This window comes from Glandiceps talaboti, chromosome 16 (genome assembly GCF_964340395.1).
Source record: "Glandiceps talaboti chromosome 16, keGlaTala1.1, whole genome shotgun sequence".
In the NCBI taxonomy this organism is placed as follows: domain Eukaryota; kingdom Metazoa; phylum Hemichordata; class Enteropneusta; family Spengelidae; genus Glandiceps; species Glandiceps talaboti.
Window position 1 is genome coordinate 23,229,541 of NC_135564.1, and position 18,213 is coordinate 23,247,753.

General features: G+C 34.8%; 1 protein-coding gene across 5 annotated transcripts in view; it reads left to right on the forward strand.

Moving 5' to 3' along the window:
* The window catches only part of LOC144447248 (lysophosphatidic acid phosphatase type 6-like), a 178,392-nt gene that overhangs the window by 19,909 nt on the left and 140,270 nt on the right, over window positions 1–18,213 (forward strand). For all 5 annotated transcript variants that reach the window (XR_013482002.1, XM_078137162.1, XM_078137160.1 and 2 more), the window contains exon 4: window positions 3,282–3,367. Coding sequence is in view for 4 of the 5 variants with exons in the window: in XM_078137162.1 (XP_077993288.1) it covers window positions 3,282–3,367 (86 nt within the window). In the remaining variant the exon portion in view is untranslated. The remainder of the gene's footprint in view (window positions 1–3,281; window positions 3,368–18,213) is intronic.

The following is an 18,213-nucleotide window of genomic DNA, read 5'->3' on the forward strand; positions in this document are numbered from 1 at the left end:
TGTCCGTCTGTCCGTCCGTCCGTCTGCAGCCGTTTCTTGGAGATGTCTGGACCGATTTTTTTTCAAACTTGGTACAGGGGCAACATACAAAGGCATACATATGCGCGTCAATTTGTTTCATGATACGATCCAATGTGGCCGCCGAGCAGCCATTTTGTTTGTGAATTTTCCATGTCCAAAGCCATAACTCAGACATGCTTGAACAGATCTCATTCAAAGTTGGTATTAGGACAGTGTTCTATGACATACATGTGCATTTTCATTGTTATTGTGATACAATCCAATATGGCCGCCTGGCAGCCATTTTGTTTGCAATTTTTCTATGTCCAAAGCCATAACTCAGACATGCTTGAACAGATCTCATTCAAAGTTGGTATTAGGACAGTGTTCTATGACATACATGTGCATATTCATTGTTATTGTGATACCGTCCAATATGGCCGCCTGGCAGCCATTTTGTTTGTGAATTTTCCATGTCCAAAGCCATAACTCAGACATGCTTGAAAAGATCTTATTCAAAGTTGGTATTAGGACAGTGTTCTATGACATACATGTGCATATTCATTGTCGTTGTGATAAGATCCAATATGGCTGCCTGGTAGCCAATTTGTTTGTGAATTTTCCATGTCCAAAGCCATAAGGGGCGACATCAAAATCAAAAGCATCGTAATTACGCATCGTAACGAGTAAAGACGAGTAGCTACTAGTAGTTATGATGTACTACGGTGAATATTGATAAGTCTCCACGCATATTCATTTACTTTAGGTTGTAGACAATAAAAAGTAAACACCTATTGTCCGTTATTCATGAGCCCAAACTACGACCATTTACGCGTAGTCGATAGTCTTCATCGTGAAAAAAATAACGAAACAGAAAGATTTTCTTTCCTGTGCAAATCAGTTTCACGCTTACTTTTTTCAATGTTATTCATTCAATGCCTTCTATCATGGCATTCGTACAGTCGGCTAGTCAACTAAGTGTTTCAGATATATTCAGATGTTTACCTAATATGTCTTGCCTAAAAATACCTTGAAGAAGAATTTTTATTCGAAACGTCGGATTTTACATCTATTTATTCGGACTGCCTCACAAGTTCCTTATGCACTTCTCGGCTAGTCAACAAACATGTCGACCATTTTCGTCTGGCTGGTGAACGGTGCATTGATCGTGTTAGATTCGAGTCGCAGGATTCGTCAGTCGAATTCGAACATTGTCCACAAAAACATTAAAAACTAAAGCTTGTCTCACATTAATATATCGTTTGATTTGATTGATTTAGAAGTCACCCAAAAACGTTTTGTTTCTTCAAAATTAAAAGTCAAAACTGCACTTCCGCAACCCGGAAATTCAACAGTATTTCTTGGCCCTACCATGGCCGCCAAGCGTGAGCTTGTAAGTTGTACTGTTAGTTTGTCGACCGTGCAAAAAACAAAAAGAAAGTCTAACCGCGATTGATGCTTTGAGAGTCACACAATTGTACGATAATCTTACTCAAAGATTTACTGTTAACGTCCATGCGTCCATCACAATAAATTTCGAATACATACCGTCATGTTCGAGAAAAGATTTACTGAATATTGAAACTTTGATTTCGTGCGTATCTTATTGTTTTTTTTTAATGAATATCGCCCTCATAAAACTTGCATATGAACTTGCACTCATAAAAACATGTACAGTACTAGTTTCATCAGCACATTACTGGCTGGAGTACGTGGTTTTCTTTGACGATCGAAAATTATGACAAACTACGATCAACTACGATAGAAGACGATGTCATCATTGGAAACACGGAAAGTGAGAATCACTATCTTTTGTGTGTTGGCGATAAAAAATTACGCGTATCTACGCTCAAAGACGACGTCTTTACGGGGAAACAAAGAAAAGTGAACTGATTATCTATTGTCAGTTATTCATGAACTTGAACACCTCATTATCTCCTGTTTCACGTAGTACATCGTAACTACTAGTAGCTACTCGTCTTTACTCGTTACGAAGCGTAATTACGATGCTTTTGATTTCGATGTCGTCCCTAACTCAGACATGCTTGAACAGATCTCATTCAATGTTGATATTAGGACAGTGTTCTATGACATACATGTGCATATTCATTTTCATTGTGATATGATCCCCATACCCGACCAATCCTTTATTGTTGTAGGCATGTTCCATGTCCAACAAGCAGACACAACATATCTAAGTCTGTTTGATTTAGGTTCACAAGTGTTGTTGCGTGATCAGAGTAGTGGTAATTCCTTAAAACCCAATCATAGTGGGGACTATGTCATTCTCAATGACTTGTTAAATTATAGAGAGCGTCTATGATTAAAACATGAAGTTCATTCATATGCTACAAAGAGTCTTTTTTTGTTGTTAAAAAGTGTGATTTTATGTAAAAAAAACTTAATCTCAAAAACGACTGGGCAGATCAGTCTGAAATTGGGTGGGAACATTTTCAGGCGTATTTAGATTAAGAAATCTACCAGCCTTGATAATCCCATCAGTGATATGCAAATTAGGTATAAAAATGTGAATTTTTTGACAAAAACTTATATATCAAAAAGTATTCGGGTCAATGAGACTGAAACTTAATGAGATGTTTCGGAAAGTGTTATTCTGCAGATTTTCTTTAACACAGTTTGTCAAAATTGGCCCTAGCAACCATGACCCCCCTTAGTAACAACCAAACAACAGTATATTTTGGTCATATAACATCATCATCTGGTAGGCAAGTGAGTAAACTTTCAAAAATTATATGCAAATTTCCCTAGCAACCATGAACACACCCATAGCAACAGCCAGACGGTAATAGCAACACAGGTACTTAGACAAATGGACAAACATTCAAAAAGTGTATGCAAATATGCCTAGCAGCAAGACCATGCCCACAGCAACAGCCAAATGATCACCTATATTGCAAAGATAAGTGGAGATTAATAGACAAATGAATACATATTCCTAAAATCAACAAGACCACGCCCATAGTAACTGCTAAATGATCATGTATATTGCAAAGATAACAAAAAATGTATGCAAAATATGCAACAAGATCATTTTCATAGCAACAGTGTATATTGCAAAGATAATGACGAGTTGGATAGGCAACTGGATAGTCATTCAGCAAGTGAACATCTATAAAGTGATTGTAAGTATTTCAAATAAATATATACAGTTGTGCTACAACGCCATTGGCACTATTTTTAACATTGAGTTCCTCAAAACCTGGATTTTAGCTGCAGAATTATTTATTAGATTTGATCTGTCTTTCATTGAACTATTTCAGCATCAGAAGTACAAATATGATGAGGAGTTTAGAATCAGCAGCTTGCTTTTTAGCTGGTATGTTTGGAGAAGATATGAAGAAACATGGTGAGAAATATATATTTTAATAGCTCGCGCAGCGGCAGCAAAGCTGCCGCGTAGCGGCTCAGTGACTGGTATGCCCGTCGTGTATACTATGTGAAAAAAATTGGTGGTTCTCCCAGGGATGCATTGCAGCGCGCAGTGACTACGCATGCGCCTTCCATATACTACGTGCATTCTCCAAGCGCTACCGTGCGTATCATCGTATAGCATAGGTGACATGACATCACCATGCATTGCAATATTAGTTTTTAACAGTAGGCCTGTTGGCACGATTATCGTAACATTGTAACGAGTATCGAGGCATCACTGTACCTCAAGGAGAAATTGTTACACTATTTGGAAGTTTGATGCACGGCGGTACGCGATACGGACCACTGATGAAATAGCGCAGTTTAATTTCCGGGTTGTGGAAGTGTGGTTTTGACATTTATATTGTCAATAATTTATTTTTTTACATGTTCTAAAAGAATAACTACTTTCCTATGATGGTTTTTGAACCAACAACAGCATAGAATGTTGACTTTCTTTACTTCTCGTCTATGTCAGAGAATTAGATGTCATTCAATAAAATAAATTTTGATGATCAACACCCCTGGAAAATGACCCAAATCAAGTGTACGAACCCTGGCCCAGGCAGCGGGTCACAAATAAATCTACCCTGCACGAGCTTATGGGCTTTGCCTAGTTATGATATTAAATATTAATGTATGAAATATACACCTACAACCAGATGTTCATGTTGAAAATATGTAAATGTTTCTCTCCAGGTGTACATGTACAAGTTAGGATTAATTTATCACAATTCAACTATAAGGCTCAGTACACATATATGCATGTTTAGGGACCGGTCAGTTTCTCCAGCGAGGGGGGGGGGGGTAACACCCCATCCACAATTTTCAAAACCCCCCTCCTTACTGTCAATTTCAAAAACAGGGTGACCCCCCTACAAAAATGTTGACTTCATTGTCACCGAACCATGCCTACCCAGAATAACGAGCAGGCTGGGGTTGATGGCAATCTGATTAAAATCCTTGTGGGATGGCGGCGATCACTCCGAACAAAACAAACGTCACAACACGATGAATAGAGGTAAATAAGGACATCTACCCGCTTTCACCACATCGGATTTTAATCAGACTGGGGGTGATGGCAGCTAATTATCGGTCAAGGCCAATTTTGCACTGTTTTTATGTCACTTTTGTGAGTTTTCACACAAATTTTGTATGTAGTAAGTTAGAATATTATCATTAATAATAGTAATATATACACTTCTTTGAGGCTCATTTCATTTATTTACTTAATTCTAGCAGTGCAATTGTTCTGAGCCCACCTATCTGTTGTCAGGGCACAGATGGATTGCATATGTTTTAGCACAATTGAAGTGAGCTTCAGTAGTGGTATTGGCGTGGTGAAATGTCTGTCTGTCTGTCTGTCTGTCTGTCTGTCTGTCTGTCTGTCTGTATGTATGTACGTATGTACGTATGTACGTGTGTATGTACATATACATGCAGATGTTTGTATGTAAATGACTTAAAGTCAAAAGCCATCAGACCAATATTGGATTAGTATTTGGCACATTACTTTTGGTGTGTAGATGGAAAATTGTTAAAATGAAAATGATTACCTCCAATATGAGCATTTTGGGTCAAAAGATGTGATTCTTGGCTTGTGAGAATGATTACTGTCTCAGCCTAAAATGAATGATTATTGTTTTATTGATGTCAATTTTTGTCATGAAATCATAAAACCTTTTATGTGGTACTCACACCTATCTGTCAATGGCACAGAGATTAACCTCTGTTTGAGGTTGCTTGTAAACACTTTCTTTAGCACAGCTGAAATGATACAGTCATTCATGCTATAGACATGGGACCTGATAAAAGAGTCTTGTCTGTCTGTCTGTCTGTCTGTCTGTTATTGACTTACACTAAACTTAAAGAAACTTAAGATCAAAAACCCCTGGGTAGAATATTTTGACATTTAGCAGGGATAATGTTGATTTCATTTTCAGTCTCTAGTTAGGATAATGTTGATTTCATTTTCAGTCTCTAGTTAGGATAATGTTGATTTCATGTTCAGTCTCTAGTTAGGATAATGTTGATTTCATGTTCAGTCTCTAGTTAGGATAATGTTGATTTCATGTTCAGTCTCTACATGTAGTTAGGATAATGTTGATTTCATGTTCAGTCTCTACATGTAGTTAGGATAATGTTGATTTCATGTTCAGTCTCTACATGTAGTTAGGATAATGTTGATTTCATTTACAGTCTCTAGTTAGGATAATGTTGATTTCATGTTCAGTCTCTACATGTAGTTAGGATAATGTTGATTTCATGTTCAGTCTCTACATGTAGTTAGGATAATGTTGATTTCATGTTCAGTCTGTAGTTAGGATAATGTTGATTTCATGTTCAGTCTCTACATGTAGTTAGGATAATGTTGATTTCATTTTCAGTCTCTACATGTAGTTAGGATAATGTTGATTTCATGTTCAGTCTCTACATGTAGTTAGGATAATGTTGATTTCATGTTCAGTCTCTACATGTAGTTAGGATAATGTTGATTTCATGTTCAGTCTCTACATGTAGTTAGGATAATGTTGATTTCATTTTCAGTCTCTAGTTAGGATAATGTTGATTTCATGTTCAGTCTCTACATGTAGTTAGGATAATGTTGATTTCATGTTCAGTCTCTACATGTAGTTAGGATAATGTTGATTTCATGTTCAGTCTCTACATGTAGTTAGGATAATGTTGATTTCATGTTCAGTCTCTACATGTAGTTAGGATAATGTTGATTTCATGTTCAGTCTCTACATGTAGTTAGGATAATGTTGATTTCATGTTCAGTCTCTACATGTAGTTAGGATAATGTTGATTTCATTTTCAGTCTCTAGTTAGGATAATGTTGATTTCATTTTCAGTCTCTAGTTAGGATAATGTTGATTTCATGTTCAGTCTCTACATGTAGTTAGGATAATGTTGATTTCATGTTCAGTCTCTACATGTAGTTAGGATAATGTTGATTTCATGTTCAGTCTCTACATGTAGTTAGGATAATGTTGATTTCATTTTCAGTCTCTAGTTAGGATAATGTTGATTTCATGTTCAGTCTCTACATGTAGTTAGGATAATGTTGATTTCATGTTCAGTCTCTACATGTAGTTAGGATAATGTTGATTTCATTTTCAGTCTCTACATGTAGTTAGGATAATGTTGATTTCATGTTCAGTCTCTAGTTAGGATAATGTTGATTTCATTTTCAGTCTCTACATGTAGTTAGGATAATGTTGATTTCATGTTCAGTCTCTACATGTAGTTAGGATAATGTTGATTTCATGTTCAGTCTCTAGTTAGGATAATGTTGATTTCATGTTCAGTCTCTAGTTAGGATAATGTTGATTTCATGTTCAGTCTCTACATGTAGTTAGGATAATGTTGATTTCATGTTCAGTCTCTACATGTAGTTAGGATAATGTTGATTTCATGTTCAGTCTCTACATGTAGTTAGGATAATGTTGATTTCATGTTCAGTCTCTACATGTAGTTAGGATAATGTTGATTTCATGTTCAGTCTCTACATGTAGTTAGGATAATGTTGATTTCATGTTCAGTCTCTACATGTAGTTAGGATAATGTTGATTTCATTTTCAGTCTCTAGTTAGGATAATGTTGATTTCATGTTCAGTCTCTACATGTAGTTAGGATAATGTTGATTTCATGTTCAGTCTCTAGTTAGGATAATGTTGATTTCATTTTCAGTCTCTACATGTAGTTAGGATAATGTTGATTTCATGTTCAGTCTCTACATGTAGTTAGGATAATGTTGATTTCATGTTCAGTCTCTAGTTAGGATAATGTTGATTTCATGTTCAGTCTCTACATGTAGTTAGGATAATGTTGATTTCATGTTCAGTCTCTAGTTAGGATAATGTTGATTTCATGTTCAGTCTCTACATGTAGTTAGGATAATGTTGATTTCATGTTCAGTCTCTACATGTAGTTAGGATAATGTTGATTTCATGTTCAGTCTCTACATGTAGTTAGGATAATGTTGATTTCATTTTCAGTCTCTAGTTAGGATAATGTTGATTTCATGTTCAGTCTCTACATGTAGTTAGGATAATGTTGATTTCATGTTCAGTCTCTACATGTAGTTAGGATAATGTTGATTTCATGTTCAGTCTCTACATGTAGTTAGGATAATGTTGATTTCATGTTCAGTCTCTACATGTAGTTAGGATAATGTTGATTTCATGTTCAGTCTCTACATGTAGTTAGGATAATGTTGATTTCATGTTCAGTCTCTAGTTAGGATAATGTTGATTTCATTTTCAGTCTCTAGTTAGGATAATGTTGATTTCATGTTCAGTCTCTACATGTAGTTAGGATAATGTTGATTTCATGTTCAGTCTCTACATGTAGTTAGGATAATGTTGATTTCATGTTCAGTCTCTACATGTAGTTAGGATAATGTTGATTTCATGTTCAGTCTCTACATGTAGTTAGGATAATGTTGATTTCATGTTCAGTCTCTACATGTAGTTAGGATAATGTTGATTTCATGTTCAGTCTCTACATGTAGTTAGGATAATGTTGATTTCATTTTCAGTCTCTAGTTAGGATAATGTTGATTTCATTTTCAGTCTCTAGTTAGGATAATGTTGATTTCATGTTCAGTCTCTACATGTAGTTAGGATAATGTTGATTTCATGTTCAGTCTCTACATGTAGTTAGGATAATGTTGATTTCATTTTCAGTCTCTAGTTAGGATAATGTTGATTTCATGTTCAGTCTCTACATGTAGTTAGGATAATGTTGATTTCATGTTCAGTCTCTACATGTAGTTAGGATAATGTTGATTTCATGTTCAGTCTGTAGTTAGGATAATGTTGATTTCATGTTCAGTCTCTACATGTAGTTAGGATAATGTTGATTTCATTTTCAGTCTCTACATGTAGTTAGGATAATGTTGATTTCATGTTCAGTCTCTACATGTAGTTAGGATAATGTTGATTTCATGTTCAGTCTCTACATGTAGTTAGGATAATGTTGATTTCATGTTCAGTCTCTACATGTAGTTAGGATAATGTTGATTTCATGTTCAGTCTCTACATGTAGTTAGGATAATGTTGATTTCATTTTCAGTCTCTAGTTAGGATAATGTTGATTTCATGTTCAGTCTCTACATGTAGTTAGGATAATGTTGATTTCATGTTCAGTCTCTACATGTAGTTAGGATAATGTTGATTTCATGTTCAGTCTCTACATGTAGTTAGGATAATGTTGATTTCATTTTCAGTCTCTAGTTAGGATAATGTTGATTTCATTTTCAGTCTCTAGTTAGGATAATGTTGATTTCATGTTCAGTCTCTACATGTAGTTAGGATAATGTTGATTTCATGTTCAGTCTCTACATGTAGTTAGGATAATGTTGATTTCATTTTCAGTCTCTAGTTAGGATAATGTTGATTTCATGTTCAGTCTCTACATGTAGTTAGGATAATGTTGATTTCATGTTCAGTCTCTACATGTAGTTAGGATAATGTTGATTTCATGTTCAGTCTCTACATGTAGTTAGGATAATGTTGATTTCATGTTCAGTCTCTACATGTAGTTAGGATAATGTTGATTTCATGTTCAGTCTCTAGTTAGGATAATGTTGATTTCATTTTCAGTCTCTAGTTAGGATAATGTTGATTTCATGTTCAGTCTCTACATGTAGTTAGGATAATGTTGATTTCATGTTCAGTCTCTACATGTAGTTAGGATAATGTTGATTTCATTTTCAGTCTCTAGTTAGGATAATGTTGATTTCATGTTCAGTCTCTACATGTAGTTAGGATAATGTTGATTTCATGTTCAGTCTCTACATGTAGTTAGGATAATGTTGATTTCATGTTCAGTCTCTACATGTAGTTAGGATAATGTTGATTTCATTTTCAGTCTCTAGTTAGGATAATGTTGATTTCATTTTCAGTCTCTAGTTAGGATAATGTTGATTTCATGTTCAGTCTCTACATGTAGTTAGGATAATGTTGATTTCATGTTCAGTCTCTACATGTAGTTAGGATAATGTTGATTTCATTTTCAGTCTCTAGTTAGGATAATGTTCAGTCTCTACATGTAGTTAGGATAATGTTGATTTCATGTTCAGTCTCTACATGTAGTTAGGATAATGTTGATTTCATTTTCAGTCTCTAGTTAGGATAATGTTGATTTCATGTTCAGTCTCTACATGTAGTTAGGATAATGTTGATTTCATGTTCAGTCTCTACATGTAGTTAGGATAATGTTGATTTCATTTTCAGTCTCTAGTTAGGATAATGTTGATTTCATTTTCAGTCTCTACATGTAGTTAGGATAATGTTGATTTCATGTTCAGTCTCTACATGTAGTTAGGATAATGTTGATTTCATTTTCAGTCTCTACATGTAGTTAGGATAATGTTGATTTCATTTTCAGTCTCTAGTTAGGATAATGTTGATTTCATGTTCAGTCTCTACATGTAGTTAGGATAATGTTGATTTCATTTTCAGTCTCTACATGTAGTTAGGATAATGTTGATTTCATTTTCAGTCTCTACATGTAGTTAGGATAATGTTGATTTCATGTTCAGTCTCTACATGTAGTTAGGATAATGTTGATTTCATGTTCAGTCTCTACATGTAGTTAGGATAATGTTGATTTCATGTTCAGTCTCTACATGTAGTTAGGATAATGTTGATTTCATTTTCAGTCTCTAGTTAGGATAATGTTGATTTCATGTTCAGTCTCTACATGTAGTTAGGATAATGTTGATTTCATGTTCAGTCTCTACATGTAGTTAGGATAATGTTGATTTCATGTTCAGTCTCTACATGTAGTTAGGATAATGTTGATTTCATTTTCAGTCTCTAGTTAGGATAATGTAGATTTCATTTTCAGTCTCTAGTTAGGATAATGTTGATTTCATGTTCAGTCTCTAGTTAGGATAATGTTGATTTCATTTTCAGTCTCTAGTTAGGATAATGTTGATTTCATGTTCAGTCTCTACATGGAGTTAGGATAATGTTGATTTCATGTTCAGTCTCTACATGTAGTTAGGATAATGTTGATTTCATGTTCAGTCTCTACATGTAGTTAGGATAATGTTGATTTCATGTTCAGTCTCTAGTTAGGATAATGTTGATTTCATGTTCAGTCTCTACATGTAGTTAGGATAATGTTGATTTCATGTTCAGTCTCTACATGTAGTTAGGATAATGTTGATTTCATGTTCAGTCTCTACATGTAGTTAGGATAATGTTGATTTCATGTTCAGTCTCTACATGTAGTTAGGATAATGTTGATTTCATTTTCAGTCTCTAGTTAGGATAATGTTGATTTCATGTTCAGTCTCTACATGTAGTTAGGATAATGTTGATTTCATGTTCAGTCTCTACATGTAGTTAGGATAATGTTGATTTCATTTTCAGTCTGTAGTTAGGATAATGTTGATTTCATTTTCAGTCTCTACATGTAGTTAGGATAATGTTGATTTCATGTTCAGTCTCTACATGTAGTTAGGATAATGTTGATTTCATGTTCAGTCTCTACATGTAGTTAGGATAATGTTGATTTCATGTTCAGTCTCTACATGTAGTTAGGATAATGTTGATTTCATTTTCAGTCTCTAGTTAGGATAATGTTGATTTCATGTTCAGTCTCTACATGTAGTTAGGATAATGTTGATTTCATGTTCAGTCTCTACATGTAGTTAGGATAATGTTGATTTCATTTTCAGTCTGTAGTTAGGATAATGTTGATTTCATTTTCAGTCTCTAGTTAGGATAATGTTCAAGACAAAGTATACATAAATGACCATGTGCATAGCAACAGGCAAATGATGGTGTCTATTGCAAAGATAAAACAGGAATTGGTAGGCAAATAAATAAACATTCAAGAAATGTATGCAAATATACCTAGCAACAAGACCACACCCATGGCAACTGTCAAGCGATGTTGAGTATTGCAAAGATGACTAGATTTAAACTGAATGCCTCCTGTAAGGGAAAAACCATAGGTTTATGCTCCTACACACATTGTTGGAATGCATTCTTATCAAGATCTAGCCTAATTACCAAAAATCATTAATTATGCACATTCATCATTAAAAATAAACACTGTGCCAACAGGCTTGATAGGATATGTGCTTTATTATGGTTGATGTCTGTGCCAAATTTTATTGAATTTGAAACTTGCCTTCTTAATATAGCCTAATTACCAAAATCCATTAATTATTCAAATTACTCATGAAAACTAAATACTATGCCAACAAACTTTATAGGACATGCAGGCTTTCTGTGATGTATGTAACACATTTTGTGGAATTTGAAATATGCATTCTCTAGATTAGCTTAATTACTGAAAATCATTAATTATGCAAATTATTGATTAAAACTGTTAGCTACATCCACAAGTATAATAACACATATGCACTTATCATGTTTAATGTATATACCAATTAAATTGAATTTGAAGAATACATTCATTAGTGATAACATAATTACTGAAAATTATCAGGCCTAGAAATCAATATTTTCACCCACCTGCCTAGAGGAATTATCATTTTTAGCACAACTGAACTGAGGTTCAGTAGTGCTATAGGGATCACCCGGCGTCTGTTTGTCAGTCTGTGTGTGTGTGTGTGTGTGTGTGTGTAAACAACTTAAAGTCAAAAACCGCTGAACCGATTGCCATGATATTTGATGGGTCCATTACCTTGGGTGTCTAGTTGGGAAATTGTTCAAAACAAAATGATTGCATCACAGATCTGTGATTTGGGTAAAAAAATGTGATTTTTGGTCAAAAAACTTAAACTCAGAAACTACTGGGCAGATTGGTGTGAAATTTGGTGGGAACATTCTTAAGGGGGTTTTAAGTAAGATTTGTTCATGACATGATGATTCCACCAGTAATATGCAAATTAGGGCTAAAAATGTGTCTTTTTGGTTAAAAATCTATAATTCCAAAACTACTGAGCAGATTGGGCTGAAATTTAATGGGAATGCATCTAGGGATTTATGGACAAAGAAATATTAAGCATACAATGATTCCATGAGTGATATGCAAATTAGGTGTAAGAATGTTCATTTTTGGTCAAAAACTTATATCTCAAAAAGTACTTGGTCAATGAGTCTGAAACTTGGCGAGATGTTTCTGAAACTGTTATTCTGCAGATTTTCTTCAAAACATTTTGACAAAATTGGCTGTAGCAACCATTACCACGCCCTTTAGCAACAACCAAATGGCAGTATATTTTGGTCAAATAACAAGATCATCTGGTAGGCAAGTGAGTAAACATTCAAAAAATGTATGCAAATACCCTGGCAACCATGACCACGCCCATAGCAACAGCCAAACGGTCGTGTATTTCACAAACATCAACAGGGTTTAATAGACAATTGAATAAACATTCAAAAAATGTATGTAAATTTGCCTAGCAACAAGACCACGCCCATAGCAACAGCCAAATGATCACATATATTGCGAAGATAACAACGGGGATTTATAGACAATTGAATAAACATTTAAAAATATATGTAAATATGCCTAGCAACAAGACCACACCCATAGCAATAGCCAAATGATCACGTATATTGCAAAGACAATATCAGGAATTCATATAGAAGTGGACAAAAACATACACAAACGTATGCAAATATATCTAACAACATGACCACGCCCATAGCAACAGCCAAATGATAGCATATATCGTAAAGATAGCAACATGGTTGGATAGGCTGGTTCGTCATTGGTTACTCCTGTTTGCCCATGACATTGGTGATTTTAAAGATTTTAGTTCAACATCTCTCCTCAAATCGTGACAGTTTGACGCAGTACAACAGGTAGCCTACACAATGGAGAACCACCGGTTTCAGTATGAGTAAAAGGCAAATAACTCATTTCTTTTCTCCAGAGAGTAAGCCATGTACGAGTGATGGAAATGATGAACAACCCGTTAATCGCAACGAGACAGGAAACAAATGGTATCATCCGAAATACTTTCCACGCTAGGCCTTTTGTTGTTATGGTGGCAAATTTGCACTTTATTAGCTTAGCAAATTGTATGTGATCTGTGCACTCGTGACTGTGTGCATGTCTGTTACTGCACATGTAACAATATCAGTATGTATCAAATCTCATATCGTCTTTACTATATTTGAACAATGGTTGAGTTAATTTACAAAGTCTTTAGAGGAATTAGTGTGGTGTAGACATTCACTGGTAGAAAAAAGTCAAAAATAATTTGTGTACACAAAGTTCACACAATATTCAACTTCCAAACACAGCATTGCTGAAATGACACAATACTATGTTCAATTTCACTTCGCACATCAGTCATCTGCTATGAAATATTTGAGTAAACCAAACACAAAACAATCCTACCGAACACTAATTGTACATCATATGTGATGTTTATAACTAGCTGCATTTATTTGTAGATTAATTATGTGACTCCATCTGACTTGCACATGTAAAATGGGACAGGTTCCCTCAGTCACCCCATTACTTTTTAAGTACATTCACATTCAGTCTCACTGAAAAACTTCAAGATGGAAATATCGTAAAATTAAAACCCGAGAACAAGTAGATAAAATCTAGATGTCAATAGCAACTTTTAAACAAACGACATTTACTGTGAATATTATCATGCAAAATACAAAAAAATGTAATAGGGTTCCATCGCTACAGAAAATTTACTTCACCACGGCATATATACTTGTTGCAACTGTTCAAACTCAGAACGCTGCAGGATGATAGTATATCATATCATCAAGACTATATTACGCAATGGCAATGCACTCCTGATGAAAGCACCAGTCTAGTCAGTGCTGTCATACCGTGTACTTCTGTTGTAGTTAGAATAAGGAGAGTCTATCGACAGAGAAATATTTTCCCATTCGGTAACAAGACAGCAGAGACTTGACATCTTCGACCATGGGTTCGTGATAGCTGCAAATATGGGCCTTCATCGGCTTTTACTCTCCCTTTAGTATGACCATGGATGTATTAGTGAGATCACTAATAAACACTAATAGTAGTAGTACATCCATGGTACGACGTATGGTAGTTTTCTTGTACCAAATATGCGACGCTTGGTAAAGTCATTTTATAGAAACCTCCTTGCAATGGAGAGCTTTGATACGAATGATTGGAATCTGTAAAACAAGTTCCAAAATGCAAGCGAGAACAGTTCATTGTCAAAGTTGAACCCCTTTCCTTCTATGTTATGAACTTCTGTTGTTGTGTAGTAGGATAAGCAATAGCCCGTCACCGTCAACCTAGATAAGGAATGTTTATATTTTGGTGATCCGCGTCAATGTTCAACCACAAGTTCTCCACCTCCAAAAGATACAGCCAGCTATATGCAAAATAGGGTGCCAGGCACCGAGAGTCATGCATTTAAAGATTTCTCTTTCACTGTGAACTTGTCAAAATAACTACATTTCTAGAACTCTCAGTACTCCTTTGGGATGTACTGGAGAAAGTAATACTGTCAGTAAACATTGGTAACATTACATGGCATGCATGTTACAAAATTAAGATTGTCTTGATCTTGGTTGACCTGGCAGTACAGTATACATTACACGTCTTCTGTAATAGCAAGACATTGGAAAGAGTCGACACCAACAAACTTACATTCTAACATTCCAACATTGAAACTATTTACATGATCAGCTATCAGTGTTCCTTTTGAGTCATTTTGTACAATCTTTGAAAGCTTGTAACAAACATTGTACCCCATAAGGCGTGTGCATGCCACGTGAAGCTGTGATAATTACATTTATCGCACATGTGCAGTGTACAAAAAAGTCTTCCAAGGTCATTGGTCATGAAAGACACATTATGGAGTTGATCATTTCCCCGATGATTCAACTGATTGAAAGCTGAAAACTTGTTAAAACAATATTGTTTTTTGAGGAATGCAATCTTCCTTTTAACAATTTACACATAATTGTGAAAAGGATAGAAATATTCTGAGCTAACATTGCAGCAAAATGTACCAGTCCAGTTGGACAGGTCTTTCCAAAATCTTCCAGTCCAGCCTGACAATTTAGTGGCCCTGGGCTGCTGGGCCGGCATTAATTTTGAGCCCTGATTATGCAAATTAATCATTAATAGTATTATAGTAAAACCTATGCCAACAGGTTTTATAGGATATGTGTTCTTTGTTATGATTGATGGCTGTGCCTAACTATATCGAATTAGAATGTTGCATTCTTAAGATATAGCCTAATTACCAAAGACAAAGTCAATAATTATGCAAATTACTCTTTAAAACTATAAGCTACATCATCAAGCAATTACAACACATACACGCTTTGTTAGCACAACTGAACTGATAAAGGTTCAGTAGTGCTTTAGGCATGGCAAAGTGTTTGTCTGTCTGTCTGTCTGTCAAATAACCACATCATCTGGTAGGCAAGTGAGTAAATATTCAAAAAGTGTATGCAAATATCCCTAGCAACCATGACCACGCCCATAGCAACAGCAAAACGGTCGTGCATTTCACAAAGATAACGGACTGATAGACAAGTGAATAAACATTCAAAAAATGTATGCAAATATGCCTAGCAACAAGACCACGCCCATAGCAAGAGCCAAATGATCAAATATATTGCAAAGATAACAGGAATTGAAAGACAAATGAGTAAACATTTAAAAATGTATGAAAATGTACCTAGCAACAAGACCACGCCCATAGCAACAGCCAAATGATCATGTATATTGCAAAGATAATAACATGAATTCATACACAAGATAACAAAAACATTCAAAAATGTATGCAAATATATCTAGCAACATGATCACGCCCATAGCAACAGCCAAATGATCGCGTATATCGCAAAGATAGCAACATGGTTGGATAGGCAACTAGATAGTCATTCATTCAGCAAATGAACACCTATTGTTAGCATGGACTAGCATATGGATAAACATTTTTCAAAACTGTACAGTTGTGCTACGACACCATTGGCAGTATTTTGATGTTTAATGTATGTACAATTAAATTGAATTTGAAGTATGCATTTCTAAGATATAGCCTAATTATAATAATTATGCAAATTAATCATTAAAACTAAGAACTATGCCAACATGCTTTAAAAGATTGTGTGCTTCAAGATAGCATTGAATACTACACAAACTTTAATGGATTTACGTACCCATAAATAAACAAGTGTGATTGGCTGGCATTTTAATCCTGGTTTGTATTTTAACGGCTATTCAGTAGTAACAAACAAACCTAGTTTGATGGTGTTTTGTACCAAATTCTCTCTACAATGTTTACAAATCACCTTTCTGTGGCAATTAACATCTGCATTACACAGACATTCACAAGTCCACACGTACCAAATTTATTACGAAAATCACCAGCTGCTCATTATTATCATGGTTATTCAGTGAGGATTTATATGTCTTATATGTGTTTTGGTCGGTAGTCTTTTGGGAGACTTTCATAAAATTCCCAAATGTCCTTGGTCTGTGTTGATGAGCTTGTAGGTCACATTGACGTTCTTCAACTGGCGTTCGTTATACGTCTGATTGATCATTCAAACTGCTCAATGCAAATTCTTGCAGTTTCTTGTAACAGTGTTATGCTTGGAAACATCTAAAAGACTCAACGAAAGTAAAATTAAACTCTGAAAAAAACCTAAACGACGCGCAAACACACTTTTCGACAATCGTGCATGTTGGCAATAATCATGATCAGAATTAACACTAGATATTTACACCGCGATACTACGACACATCATGGGACTATCGAAACTCATATTATTGGGCTAAGAGCTAGATCAGAACAGACCACAGTAAACAGTTCTCAACACATAGCTCAGTAGCATGTGTTTAATGATTAGATCGGAATGGTGTTTTTTTGGACAAATACATGGCAAAACTTTGAACTAAATGTAACACTTTGTTTTACAATGTGATTTACACATGCAAGACCTATTTAATGAAGCTGATATATATATTGATAATTTTATAAACTTACCAGAAGAACAAAAATTTAAAGAAACAATGAGCAACACAAATCTAATTATTGCACTTGGCAAATATATCAAATTAAGCAATATACAAAGAGACCACCACCTACAAAATAGTGACCTTTTAAATTGGTCAAAACATATTCAAATGGTAAACTCCACTGTTAGGAAAAAAGTTGGTATTTTGTTCAAATTAAGACATTTTGTACCTAAAGATATCCTTATTCTGATATACAAATCTTTTATCCAACCACACATCGCCTATGGTATTGAAGTATGGGGATCTACATATTCATCACATCTGACATGTATTCACAAGTCTCAAAAAATGGCAGTCAGAGCTATTACTTTTAGTTGTATCTCTGCACATTCTAACAATTTATTTAGTGAACTTCAAATTCTTGATATATTCAAATTACATAAACTCCAACTTTGTACTTTCATGTATGATTTATTAACCAACAGGTTACCTCACCGTTTTACAGATTATTGCACTCCACCAGTTCATGAATATAGTACTAGGTTCAAGGGTAGGGGAAATCTCCTTCTACCTAAAGTAATCACATCCATAGGCAAGTTTGCAATATGTTTCACAGGTACGGCCTTTTGGAACAGTCTACCACCTAGTATTAGATCACAACCATCTAGAACTTCATTTCGTGATTCACTAAAAAACACACTCATTAAAGACTATGTCCACTAATTGTACATTTTGTATTTAATTATTTGTTTGTATTTATGTTATTTGTATCTGATATTTTCTTTACGTGTACACTGCCCTCTAGTTGCTTTGCTTTAGTAACGTTGTAACATTCCAGTGTCTACGGTGTCAGACTCG